Here is a 14,532-nt window from a genome sequence, read left to right on the forward strand (position 1 = left end):
GACTCTTGGCAGTTCCATTTTCTCTGTTGATCAAAAGATAAGTGTAATTGCCAGTTTTCATGTTAATATTATGTGGATTTCCATAATGCAGGTAGGACTTTGGTATTTTCTTTTGAGTGAGGGAAAGGGTCATTGCTGGCAATTGGTTCCTTTTGAAGAGGGCATATGGCCTTTCGGGTAAAACTACCAGCAAATTGCATGGTATGGATAATGTTGCAGTGAAAGTGACTCCTGTGGCCTCTGATTGACCACACAAACAGGCACTGCCATTTACAGCTGATGACAGCACTGGTGGAGACCAAAACCAGTCACACCCTGATAACGCAGATGCAACCAACCCTGGAATTACAAGTGCCAGCTGATTCCTTGTTACAGGGTCTATCGTGTCACAGTCTTGGAACCCTCCCCCTCCCCCAAGCTTCCCCAACTTTACTGTTGTGACAAGGAAAAGAAGATACTTGTTTTAGTTATGAACAGTGTCACAAAATGTTCCGACACCATGCTAACAACCACCCCAGTGTCAATGACAGCTACATTTTCACTGTGACACTGCAAATTTACATAAGAGTGGCAATGTACATTTTCATCTGCGTTGCTGTCTGCAGACAGAAAATCTTCTAATGGGTTTTGGTCACACCTTGTAATTCTCTACTGGGAGTTAAAATCTCTGGTCCTATTGATTTGTAAGGTCTTCACAGGGAGCTGTAGGAGACCCCAGAGTTTCCCTGTGTAAGGGGAAATGTTAATATAAGACTGACTGTGGGATTGTACCCCTCTTCACTATAGTTTGTGTTCCCTGTTCAACAGTTCCTGTGTTACCCACAGTCTGTGTGCATAATTCATATTGCACATTGCCACATCTCTCTGCCCTTGTCGCCATGCTGCTGGTGACTATTTTGCCAAATAGCAAGTCTGTTTCCTTTCCCTATTCGCTCGCAGCATTGCATCGGGTAGGGCTGTTTTGGACACTTAAATATTGTACATTATTTCTGTCACATCCTGTCCAGAATTCATCCAAGGCTGAAAATATATCTAGTGACTCTTCTGCTGACTTTGAATGGAAATTGATAAACTGCCACCTTACCCACAAGGGCATTTGCTGAGTAAAGATGACCATGAGGTCTTCTTGGTCCACTGGTAGGTCTAGGTTCTGAGCAGCAGAGACCTGCAGGAAGAATATGTGCATGCTTCCTAACTGGACATTGTACGGGGGTCCAGTAATCGTTCTGCAGAGAATATGACAGTTGCAGTCTCTTACACCCTTTTCGGAAATGACATGCTACAACTAGTGTCAGTGGAAGTATTACTCAGTCCAGGAGGCATGCTAAGGTATCTTAGTGGCTAAAGGCCTGTGCTCTCATAAAACAAGTAATCCAGGTTTGAGTACCAGTCTGACATGATTTTCATTTATCACAGCACATTATTTCGATCTGTATTCTCAGCAGTAAATGTAAGTGTGTGAGTGCACTCGGGAGCTGGTAAGCATTTTCATAGTATCATGGTCAGACCGTACTTGAGATGTGTTTGATCATGATTTGCTTCCTTCACAAATGTTCTTAATGCTTAAAACTAAGACAATGACCATTTTTCTGCACTGAACTGTTACACTTTAGACTTTTCAAAGGAAATGTGCTAACACATTTTAAAAGGAAAGTCTTTCACAATGAGTGACAAATTGTCTGCCGAGCAACAATGCTAGTCACTTTTACTTCTTTTTATGCCAAGTAAAATTAAAGAATAAAAGTATGTAGTGTAAACTGACTTCAGCACATCACACCTGCCGATCATGAGGATCTGGTGGTGTATCAGCTGCAATAGAATACAACATTTTATAACATAAAATGCTCAAGAAGAATGAACACATCTATATGACCAACTAACAACCTTTTGTAAATCACTTACAAAGTGTTGTGGTATCTTACATCATCATACACATACATAAAAGGAGTAAATGGAAACAAGAAGACATTATTATTTCAATATAATTACTGAACATCCCATGTTGGTAAAATCTTAAAGATATTTTGTGTATGACCTATGCAAAGTAGACTACAATGCTGTATACAATAAAATATTTAGGAAAATTGAACACACAATCTTGACAACCAACTAGCAACCTTAAGTAGACAACTTACAGGCCATCATGGTATTTTTCTTACTTCATATATATTAGATACAATCAATCCTAGCTAAAAACTGATCTTATTTTACCTCAAATAAAAGTGCAACATTTGAGGAGAACAAAATTTGAATAGCCATCTATTGAAAGTGAATTCAGCATATGTCTACAGACTTTACAATCATTCTATTATTTTTCAGTTAAAAGGTCTTTTTGTGTTGACGTTAGCACATAATGAGTTCAAGTATCAGATTAGAGTAGGTTATATTCAGTCTTCTTCCATAGACCCAAAAGTGAGATGATTCCCGGGGGTGTGGGACTTGTCAGAAAGTATAACATAAAAAACACAAACTATTTGAATATAAAACTTACCACCCTGATCATTTGTTAGGAGAGTGTCAAAATAGGTGAATACATTACAGTAAACTGGAATGCTAATATCTACAGAATTAATACGCTGTCAGACTCGTGTAGCACAAGCAGTATGGCGGTATGTATACATTCATCCTTACCAGTAAACAATCTCAAGTGTAAAAATGATTAACCCTGTCCTTAGGGTAAGAACAACATACTGATTTAAAGCATATGGTATATTCTATCTGTTAATACTGCTATTGTGAATTTTGAGCATATGATGAGAACTATGTTTTCATTGTGAGAGTCAGCTACACTATGTACATCCTATAGCAGCTGCAGTAGCACTGTACCTGCAGCATTTATCATTAAACCCACTCAATAAGCATCTTTTGAAAACTTTATGTTATTGAACAATGAGAAATATAATCACCAAACTTCAAGCCTTAGTGGACTAAAATACCAATTGTTATACATTGTTCAAACGTTGCTTAGAACACGCATTATTCAAACAGCCTGGAAGGTGACAGCACAGTGAAAAGGTGTAATAGGGTTCCAAGCAGTATCACCCCTACATGTGACGCTGTTTTGGATGCCTTAATAAGTGCCACAACTGAAAAGAATGTTTTGTGGTATCAGTGGGGTATATGTAGATCCTTAATCCAAACAGGTTGCAGAATAGAAACCAAAACCTATCCAACTTCTCCACTTTATTTTACCCTTAAGCCAGTCAAATTGAGATGCCATAGGTTGAGTAGTACCTGTGATTTAAATTATAGTGGGCTCATTGGTTCTGCATCCCTTCCTACCAGTATAACATCCTTGACATACTTCAGTATTGTAAAATGTTGTGTGACAGAATTATTACATGCTGTATAGCTCCGGAATTATAGTTAAATGGAGTTGTTAGCCTGTGCCATACTGGTTGATTGCGATTATGAGTTGTCTCACACGTGATTACGGTTCCACAATGTAAGTTCTCAAAAGGTGTAAATGTTGACTACTATATTTACAGTTGTTTTTTGTAATGACTCACTGTGCCGTATTTTGGTTTTTCATTGTATGTCGACATCTGAAGAGGGTCTGTTAATGACTGAAACTGGTCGTGTAATAAATTGATTGATACAGCTGTGTGCAACCATGATGTTTCAGCAATTGTTATGAGTTGTAAACCATGCCGTCTTCAAAATAATATTTTTTTAGTCATTATCTCCTTTTGTTAGTATTTTAATTTCTCTTCTCTTTCTTCAGTTGAAGGCGAAGAAGACAAATATGGAGAAATACTTATTATTGATCCAGAGACAGAGGTATGACAGGAGTTTGCCAAACAATATATTAAATTTCTTAGTGTAGGCTAACTGTTATTATTAGGTTGTTAATTACTAAAAAACTGTGACATGTAAATATTTGTTGTTCCTTCATTTTATATCACGCTACACAATATTAATGGTTAGTAGAGAACTCTATGTTATGTAAGAGGAAAAAGCAAGCCTTAAACTCATCTCATGTGGAGTAAGATCTGCTCTAACCGTACTTGCTGGCTCATGTTGCAGCTGCTAATTGGGAGCTTAGCATTTTTACCATGATATCCTCTGTACTGTGTCCCTTCTAGGATTCACTGAATGCTACCTGCACTGGCAAGCTAGGAGTCCTGTTTCAGTGTAATGTATGTCACAGCCTGCAGTGTAGGGTTTCTCAAATAACAGTGGTTAATCCACAAGACAAACCAATATGTCACGCATCCACTGGCTGCTCTGCAGACTTTTTCATATGATTTGAAAGAAACTATTTGGTAAAAAAGAAATTGGTTCTCTTATATCTCGTCTTCTCATTCTTTAGTTTCATGATGAACTGCACAATTTCGTTAATGGTCATTTTGTGATATTTTGAGATTAAGTAACTCATTGCACTAAATTTGAATAGTTTCCAATGAAAAACAGGGGTTGCTGTGAGTTTGCATTTGGTGCATGTGAGCCATACGTTGCTGCATATAAAAGTTAGCTAACAGATGGAATTGTCCTTTAAACTTGGAAGGACATTTATATCTATCTCCTGTCCCCAGAAAATGAATTATGCATAGTACACCCAGTTCTGCTCGCTCATGCAAACGATAAAGCAAAAATGAAAGATTCATAACATTCCTCATATTTTGTAAATGATAGGTTATGGCAAATGAGAATGATAGGTTATGGCAAATGATAGCATGCAAAGAGGAAAATATTGTGCCAAATGGTTAACAAGTGATACTCCATTATTTACCACAATATGCAAGTACCTACAGTTTTTTCAGTGGAATACTGTTTTTTTTTTTGAAGGGCCATTGATAACTTGTGAAACAAAAATGGCGATGATTTCTTCTAACAACATGAGTCACAACATTTTTTTATTTTTTTTTAATTTTATTTTTTATTACTGAGAACGAGTTTTTTTATATATGTAAACTATTGAGATGTCTTGTCCTCAGTTGCTAGTTTACCAGCACACTGTTTCAGTGTTCCGTTGCAATTTCAACTGCACATTCTGTTGCAATTTCAACTGCATTAAAATGTTTGTGAGGTGAATCTTTGTCAATTTTTCTGTGTTCTGATAAAGGAAGCAAATTTCAATATAGCAACAAGAGAAGCATGGTTGTTACTTAAAACTCATCATTGTGACACTTCCCTGAGGAAGAAAAAGGAGTATTAAATGTTTGGAAGCCAAATCATCACTTGCATTGCAATTTTGATGGAACTGTACATCCCATTGTATTTTTAACACTTTGAGTCCCAGTCCCTTTTGTACACAATGTCACAAAATTCAGGTTTTTTTTAGCATCTCTAAAATACGTATTCACCAGTTCCTGTGTGGTTCTTTAGTGGATACAGGATCGAGGAACAGATGCAGTTCATGGACAGAGAATTCAGATTTTATTTTATACTACATCTAATACCATATAGTAAAAGAAATATGTATCTTTGTTTACTGTGGTTGCAGTGTCAGTTGTTAACATTAGCTTTCAATGTTGAAATATATACAGGTATAAAAGATTTACATTTCAGACAGTTACTAGTACAATGACTGTTCCATAGATGATGAGCCCTGACTGCTATGAAAGTCAGTAAATTTTATGAAAAGACAAACACACAAAATGGGGCTGTGTGTGTCGATATTTGAGCTTAAGTAGAGCAACCACTGGGGCTTTGGAAGGGGAATGCTTTGCATATCATTGACAGCAGTGTAAGCATTTGTGGCAGTGTCCCTATGCTGCATTGGCAGCTGTAGGTAACATGGTGGCATAACAGGCAGTGTGCGCTTTAAAGTGCGGCTGACTGGATAGCAGCTGATACAGCTAAAGGTTTTTCATTAATCTAGTTACACAATAAAGCATATTTACTTAAAATTAAGCTTGTAAATTTTATTTAAATTTCAATACGTGTTTAGTGTAAACGAAACAAAAAATTATGCGTGGGTTCCTGTAATTACATTTAATTGTGGTTCAATTTGAATCACTGGCATCTTAGAAGAACTTTACAGTCAGGGCACCACTGTACTGTTTCTTTTCTTGAAGACTTACTGCAGACTGTTTTTGCACAAACTTTGCATGCTTGTTGGGTGCATCTTATTTCCTTAGGAAGGAGCTCTTGAAAAGGTAGTATGATATGAGTTGATCATTCTTGTCTACACTTGCTCAACTGTAATATCTGTCCATGGCAATTGTATGTCCCTTTTTGAGGTAATATCACAGTCTGTTTTTCTTGCTAGAGACATGTAGATTGTGACAGCAAAGAATCATGAATTTCTACTCAAGTTCATGTGCTCCACAACCTTGTGGGCTTTGTGTTATTTGATCTTATCATTTTATCTGCAATTGATTGTCTGCCTTATCATGTTTTATTATTGATGCAGAGAAAAATAGAAAAAATATTGAAAGCATTGCTGCTTTAATTCACTTCTATCACAAATTCACTTTCTTCTTTGAATTCAGGCAGTGATGGTTGCTCATATAATGTGGTCCATCCTAATTCCACTCCCAATGGAACATTAGAATGTCTTCTCTTGCATGTTGGTTCTAAAGATGGAACTACATTCGAAGTGCTACCATGATTATTAGAAATATTATCTACTGTTAGTGGTGGAATTTCATGTGAAGACACAATGGAAGTATAACCTATATTGCAGATTTCTCAAGCAAAATAATACAAAATAATGGAATGATAATATTAACATAATGCTGTTTTTGTGCTAGAGTTTGATTCAGATGCAAAATCACTGTATTCATTGTCAAAAAGTCCTTTTTGGAGCCAGAACCTTCGTACGGTTCATTCAGAAGCTTCTCGATCTCAGTATTGGTCAAAAATTTCAATGTATTTATCAGAAAATGCACTGCTAGCCAATGAGAAAGCAGCACCACAGGTCAGTGAAGTGGTTTCAAGCAAGTGAGGATTGTTCTTTGAGAATGCCAAACTAATTTAATAGATAATGTTGATCATATTTAGCCCACAACAGACATTAATGTTAATGAAAACCACCTCAGCTGTGTTATTACAAATGTAATGTGTTACAACCAGTTTTGTTTCTTTACATATCTTCAGGTTGCACAATTTGGCAACCTGAGGTGTTAAAAGAAATGAAACCAATCATTACACAACAAATGTGCAATAATACAGCTGAAGTGGTTTTCATCTGTCATTAGCTTAAGAAAAATCCATGATATGGCAGCACCATGCAGAGACCTGTTCAGAGCACACCAAACCTGAAAGCAAAATATTTGTATGAGCTGGGTTACATGTGATGTGACTTATTAAGTTTACAAAGTTTAATATGTTTTTACTTATCATGAAGTTGGCAGCTTCACATGGCTCTGCAACCTTAGCTAGATGGTAAATCATTTGTCAGAACCTGAGTAGTTTATTGTATAAATTTTTTCAAAATGAACATTACTTAAGCTAGTAATATTCAACATGAACAGCAGGTGCCCTACACACACCCCAGTTGCAAATCTGCATAGGTAGCCCACCTTTTCTTTAGCTAGTAGCATTATCATACATGAAGAACATAAATTGAGTTTCCTATCATACAGATCTTTGGAATACTTGTTGGCTGCCCTGGAGTACTTTCCCAATTGTCAGGTACTGAGCCATTGTGAATTTGTTGACTGTAACTATTTTCCATTATAGGCTCTTGCTTTACTGAAATATTGGAGTGCCAGTATGCACTGTATGTTGTGAGAACTATGTGATGACGTCTTGGGCTTCATTTTGGCAAGGAATATACTACATCAGACTCTTCTGAAATTAAATGCAATCTGTTTAGGTAAATATTATGCAGGGCTGTGCACTCGAGTAAACTTGGAAATGACCATGGTGTACATATTGCCCAGTTATGTGAAGTAATTGTCAGTTTCAAATAAAGTAACAGCCTATTTAGGAAAAAAGTTTCATTCAACAAAGAAATAAGGTAATAGTGTTTAAATATACACAGGATGTTGTATTTGTTGTTAGAATATACTGAGTGTTGTATTGCAGTTTGAGGTGTGAAATATATCACACAAGTTGTATGAAATAATTCCGCTGCTTTTCTTCTTTCTAGATGGGTGTTTTTGTGTCTGCACAATGGCTCATACAAAATAAATTTTTGATTAACAGGTGGCTGTAGCTGGAATGCATTGTTTGCTGGCTGGTAGAGAATATGCCCCATGATAATGAGTACAGTAGTCGTACGGGTACTTAATAAAATTGTTCCTGGTCGAGAGGAGGGCATTAGACATAGTGGTTAATATTAGTAACAAACACTGCATTAACATTGTAATTATAAGTTTAAAGGCTAATAACAGCTCTAAGATGAGTGTTCGTCCTCACACTGTAACAGATTTCCTACTAAATCAGAAAGAAATCTTGAGTGGAGAAAACAGTTACATTTTTGACACAACCAACTATGCTACCAATAGATACACTCCACGTATGACTCCCTTTCTTGTCATCTATCGCGACAGCTGCTATCGAAATTTAATGAGATAATGAGTAGCTCAATGTATTTTACACTACACGTTTATTCTCCTGCACTTCGGTTTTTATTTGACTTGCTAGTTGATTTGTGTGTTCCACTGATTAAGTTGTTAGAGTGGCATGAAATAATTTACTAACTTAATTTTTATGTTGACTACTGTTAAAGAACATTATGATTATTATGTCATTATGTCTATCTCGTACTCTTCCGCACACACCTGTTCTGTGATTGGCTGCTGGCGGGAGAAATTCTGCTCAGGCACAAGTACTGTACAGCAGATGCTAGTCTGACCACACTGATTTAAATTGCATGTGGTTTCCCGAAACCACCCAGTGTTCATTCATTTATTTTTTGTTTCACACATTATGTTCCATAAATCTCATCATGAAGAGCCTCAGGGATTTGGAAGAAGGCAAGGTATTCATTAACATGCAGAAACAGCCACTGCAGGTTCAGGCTGCTGGTAGTGTGTATAAGTCCATGTGATTTCTGATGAGCATGTCCAGGCTCATGGTGCTGCCTCCATCAAGTCGGTTTTTGAGCTTTACTGTGGTCATTCTTAATCACTCCTTTTGCTGGTATGCTAAACCCTACCCTTAGAATTAGTCCATGCGGCTGAAAAGGATCAGGTTTGTGCCACATTATTCAAGTTGTGGAGGAATTTGTTATCGTATCTTGGCTTTTGCTGAGGAGCCCACCAGACAATCAGCATCTCAGATATCATATATCCATCTCAGATGTTGCTGATTAAAGTATCATAACAACGAAAATCATCAGTTTTTGACTATCCAGTTACGATTAAAGTATCAGTAGGAATGGGGCAATGTTTTTGGAAGTTCTTTGTAGCTAAGGCCAAACGTTTGATCAGTCCCTCAGAATATCTCTGGCAGTGGGGTCGACAGCTTCACAGTGTTGTGTGTCCATGTGTTCTATAGCACCCACAGTATGTGTTGTGTATGTCAGTCTTCTATTTCAGTATCCTCTACCATAGCAGGCAGATAGGATAGGCAATAACCATTCCCAATTAGCACTGATGTTTGCTAAATACTTGTGGGTTAAATTATTTTAGTATCTTCTTAACTGTGAATTAGGTGTTTCAGTAACAGACAAGTGATGACTAGGAGACAACCACAATGGTAGGTGACCACTTTAGCTGGGGCCAGCCTGACCAGTGTCTGAACATGTGAAGTAAGAACAGTATTAGCTGGGTTGATTAGGGGGGCAGTTTTGGCTGGCAGCCATGATAAATGGAGCAACAGCCTCAGGTGCCACCCAGGGTGAATCTTCGTTGAGCTTCATCCATTGACAGGTGGAATTCATTAAGCGCTCAAGAAACATGTTGCATCAGAGGACTTTCCACTCACTGCCTTAAATAGTGTGCGGTCAGTGGTGGATACGAGTAATTGGATGAGGTATTGATGAGGGTTAAACATGGATATCTACATCTACATGGCTACTCAGCAAATTACACTTACGCCCCAAGCAGAGGCTTCATCGAACCACCTTCACACTAATTCTCTATTGTTCCAGTGCGAGCTCTGATTTCCCTTACTTTGTTATGATGATCTTTCCTCCTTATTTAAGTCAGTGTCAACAAAAAAGTTTTTGCATTGGGAGAAGAAAGTTGGTGATTAAAATTTTGTGAGAAGATCCCACTGCAAAGAAAGACACCTTTGTTTTAATGATTTCAATCCCAAATCCTGTATGATGTCCGTGACACCCTCTTCCCTATTTCTTGATAATACAAAATGTGCTGCTCTTCTTTGAACTTTCTCAGTGTACTCTGTTAATCCTGTCTGGTAAGGATCGCACACCGTGCAGCAGTACTCCAAAAGAGGCCAGACAAGCATAATGTAGGCAGTCTCTTTAGTAGATCCATTGCATCTTCTAAGTGTTCTGCTAATAAAACACAGTCTTTGGCTTGTCTTCCCATATCATTTTCTGTATTCTTTCCAGTTTAAGTTGTTTATAATTGTAATTCCTAGGTGTTTAGTTGAATTTATGGCTTTTAGATTTGGATTTAACATGTAATTGAAGTTTAATGGATTCTTTTTAGTGCTCATGTGAATGGCCTCAAACTTTACATTATTTAGAGCCAATTGCCAATTTTCTCACCATACAGATATTTTATCTAAATCATTTTGCAATTGGATTTGATCTTCTGATGACTGTAATAGACAGTAAATGACAGCATCATCTGCAAACAGCCTAAGAAGGCTGCTCAGATCATCTCCTAAATTGTTTATATAGTTTAAGGACAAAAGAGGGCATATAACAGTACCTTGGGAACGCCACTAATCACTTCTGTTTTAGTTGATGATGTTCCATCAGTTACTGTGAACTGTGTGACCTCTCTGACAGGAAATCATGAATCCAGTTGCACAACTGAGACGATATTCCATAAGCATGCAATTTGATTACAAGCCTCTTGTGAGATATGGTGTCAAAAGTGCCTGGAAGTCTAGAAATACGGAATCAATGTGAAATCCTTTGTTGATAGCACTTAGCAGCCTGTGTGAGTAAAGTGCTAGTTGTGTTTCACAATAACAACATTTTCTAAATTCATGTTGACTATGTGTCAATAGACCAATCTCTTCGAGGTAATTCATAATGTTCAAACACAGTATACAGGGTGTCCCACTCAAACCTCCCTGATTTCAAGAACCCAGGAGAGAAAAACCGCAGTAGATACAACAGTGACAAATGCACCACATTGTAGATCATCTCAAAGAATTTATATTCCTGCATCAGAAGTGCCAAGTATCGTTTCCAGAGTGCAGTATGGTCGCATGAAGTGAAAATGACGACTCCACAGCAGTGCGCTCAGGCAGTAATGTGGTTTGCAGAAACAGAATCTCTGATTACTCTGGAAAGAAATTATCATTATGAGTTTGAATGTGATCCACTTGATGTGAAAATAAGGAATGGTATAGGAAGTTTCTGGCAACAGGAAGTGTTCTGAAACATTCTGGTGGTGCACATTACAGAGTTTCGAAAGAGACAGTGGAGGACATCAGACAAATGCTTCTCAGAAGCCCACATAAGTCAATTCGTCAAGCATCTAGGCAACTTGATGTACGTCAATCAACATCGCATCGTGTAGTTCACCTACGTCTTCGTACATGTGCTTACAAAGTGCAAATTCTGCAACTTCTGATGCTGAACGACAAACCATGCCTACAAAAATTTGCTGCGGATATGCTGCAGCGTATTAATATGGATGCCAGCTTCCTGGAAAGATGTTTATTCTCAGATGAGGCAACCTTTCATCTATCAGGAAGGCTTAATAGGCATTATGTATGGATTTGGGGTTCGCAAAATCCGCACATTGTTATTGAACATGTTTGTGGTAGCCCTAAACTAAACATCTTGTGCAGGCTAATGCACAACAGGATTGTTGGACCGTTCTTCTTTGTGAAACAAACAATGAATGGGTCAGTGTATCTGGATATGTTGGAGCAGTTTGTGTACCCTCAGATACAAGACTTGCAACCCAACATCATTTTTCAGCAAGATGAAGCTCTGCTGCATTGGTCAATGACTGTTCGCAAGTTCCTGGATAGGAAATTTCCCAATCATTGGATTGGACGCAAAGGACCCATTGCCTGGCCACCACGTTCACCCGACATTATGCTGCTTGATTTCTTCATGTGGGTATTCATGAAGGAGTGCGTGTACGTGACCAAAGTGGGCGATATTCCTTCGTTGTGACATTATGTCACTAATGCAATTGCAACAATAACAGAGGAAATGTTACAAAGAACATGGCAAGAAGTTGAATATAGACTAGATATCTTCGTGCTACAAATGGTTCACATGTAGAGGTGTATTGATGATAAATAAATAACTTCTTTGAGATGCTGTACAATGTGATGCATTTTTCATTGTTGTATCTACTGTGGTTTTTTTTCCTGGGTCTTTGAAATCAAGGAGGTTTGAGTGGGACACCGTGTATGTTCCAAAATCCTGCTACATATCGATGTTAATGATATGGATGTGGAGTTTAGTGGATTACTCCTTTTCCTGAATATTGGTGTAACCTGTGCAACTTTCCAGTGTTTGGATACAATTCTTTAATCGAGCAAGCAATTGTATATGATTGTTAAGCGTGGAGCTATTGCATCAGCGTGCTCTGTAAAGAACCTAAATTGTATATGATCTGGACTAGATGATTTTTTGTTAAGTGATTTAAGGTGCCTCACTACTTTGAGGACATCTACTGCTAAGTTAGTCCTGGTTACTCTTGTTGGCAGCTGTTCCTGATTCGAATTACGGACTGTTTACTTCGTTGTCTTTGGTGAATGAAATTTGGAAGGCTATGTTCAGTAACTCTGCCTTACCAGCATTGTCTTCAATAATATTTCCATTCCTATCACACAGAGAAGGCATCAATTGTGTCTTGCTTAATTTTGACATGGAAACTAAAACAGCTTTGGTCTAACTCGCCACTGCCCGCACCAAAACCGAGTTTATTGCGTGGTATCACTCCCTGTATATCTAGTAAGCCAACCAATGCCCTTAAATAGTGCAAGGAGTCCTTTTACCAGTTTTTTTGTTAGACTCGATTTCTTCAGGTCCAGTTGTCCTGAAAATACTGCATCTCTTGCTCTCCAATGCCATGCATTCGAAGATTAGGTGTGATGCAGTTTCTTCACCCTCATTACAGATCCTACATTTAGAGGTCTTCTTCTGTCATACCCCTTGTAAGTAGGTGTTTTTTTGAAATTCTCATGGCCAGTCATCAGTCCAGTCATGAGTTTAATCTCTTTCCTGTTCAATCCCAGGATTACAGAGCTTCTTTTAAAACACGGCTTAGGCATCATTACCTTACCATGTTTTTGTTTATAGACCTTGGTCCAGTATTCTACGTGCCGTTTCCTAAGCCAGTTCCATAGTTCTAGTTTGATCATAGCCTTGATGATTGTCAGGATGGGTTCCGGTCCAATGAATGGAGTCATTGCCCCTATCCTTGCCAATCTGTCAACTTATTCATTGCCTTAGATCCCAGAGTGGCTCCACCAGGGCCCTGTGGCGTTCTGCAGCAATCTTAGATCTTGTTGCAGGAGCTGCCAGTGATTTCAGGGCTGCCTGGCTGTCTGAATAGATGTAGATGCTGTGGTCCTTGTACCACCTATGCATATTCTCCGTCACACATGCCCTGATTGCAGTAATTTCAGCTTGGAATACTGAGGCCAGTTTTCCTGGAGAGATGATGCCCTCCAGTCTTGGCTGAACCCCGTACACCCCTGCCCCAGTGCCTTGATCTGATTTCGACCCATTGGTGAACCAAACAGTATGCCCCGTACGGTGTCAAACTGTTTTTTACCACTGCTCCCTGCTTCCAGTTATTATATTGTAAGGCTTGTTGAAGCAGTTGGGAGTTGTTATATAGTCAGCCGGTAATTCCCCATCCATTCCTATATTTACCTCACTCACTATCTTAGTGTGTGATTCTGGATATCCCAATGAGATCCAGTTTTTACCAGTTTTAAGTCTGTATGCACCAGCTGCTGTCTCCATCTTGACCAGTAGGTGTAGTGGAGGCATGTCTAGCATGGCTTCCATCCCAGCAGTTGTCGTACTGCTAATTCCGCCTGTTATGGCTAAGCAGGCCAGTCTCTGCACCTTAGCAAGCTCCTTAGCTGCAACCTGCTGTTCTACCTTCTTCCACCACACTATGACCCCATAGGAAATCCTAGTCTAACCACCGTGGTATATATCCAGTGCATATCTCTGGGGTTTAGGTCCCAGTTTTTGTCACGAACCCTTCTGTTACTCACTAGAGTACCTTTCGCCTTGGAGCAGACACTCTTAATGTGAGGGGTTCATGTTAGTTTCTCATCTAAGGTTACCCCTAGATATTTCACTATCCCGTTCACAGGTAGAGTTTCATCAAAGCGCTTTAGATTCCAACTTGAGTGTTGTATATGCGTCTTTGTGAATGGGACCACAACAGTCTTCTTAGGATTAACCCTTAGATCCTGTTTAATGCGCCAGTCTTTCACAATGTCCAATGCACCTTGTGCCATATATCTAACTGTGTCAGTAAATTTGCCAAGTATTACTATGACAAG

At 38.5% G+C, this 14,532-nt stretch overlaps 1 protein-coding gene across 1 annotated transcript in view; it reads left to right on the plus strand.

Annotated features, from left to right (window-relative positions):
- LOC126458422 (protein phosphatase 1 regulatory subunit 7) overlaps positions 1–14,532 on the plus strand; it is a 76,885-nt gene that overhangs the window by 24,114 nt on the left and 38,239 nt on the right. Inside the window, exon 3 of the mRNA XM_050095459.1 lies at positions 3,725–3,780. Within this exon, the coding sequence (XP_049951416.1) occupies positions 3,725–3,780 (56 nt within the window). The remainder of the gene's footprint in view (positions 1–3,724; positions 3,781–14,532) is intronic.

The sequence above is a fragment of the Schistocerca serialis genome, chromosome 2 (genome assembly GCF_023864345.2).
Source record: "Schistocerca serialis cubense isolate TAMUIC-IGC-003099 chromosome 2, iqSchSeri2.2, whole genome shotgun sequence".
In the NCBI taxonomy this organism is placed as follows: domain Eukaryota; kingdom Metazoa; phylum Arthropoda; class Insecta; order Orthoptera; family Acrididae; genus Schistocerca; species Schistocerca serialis.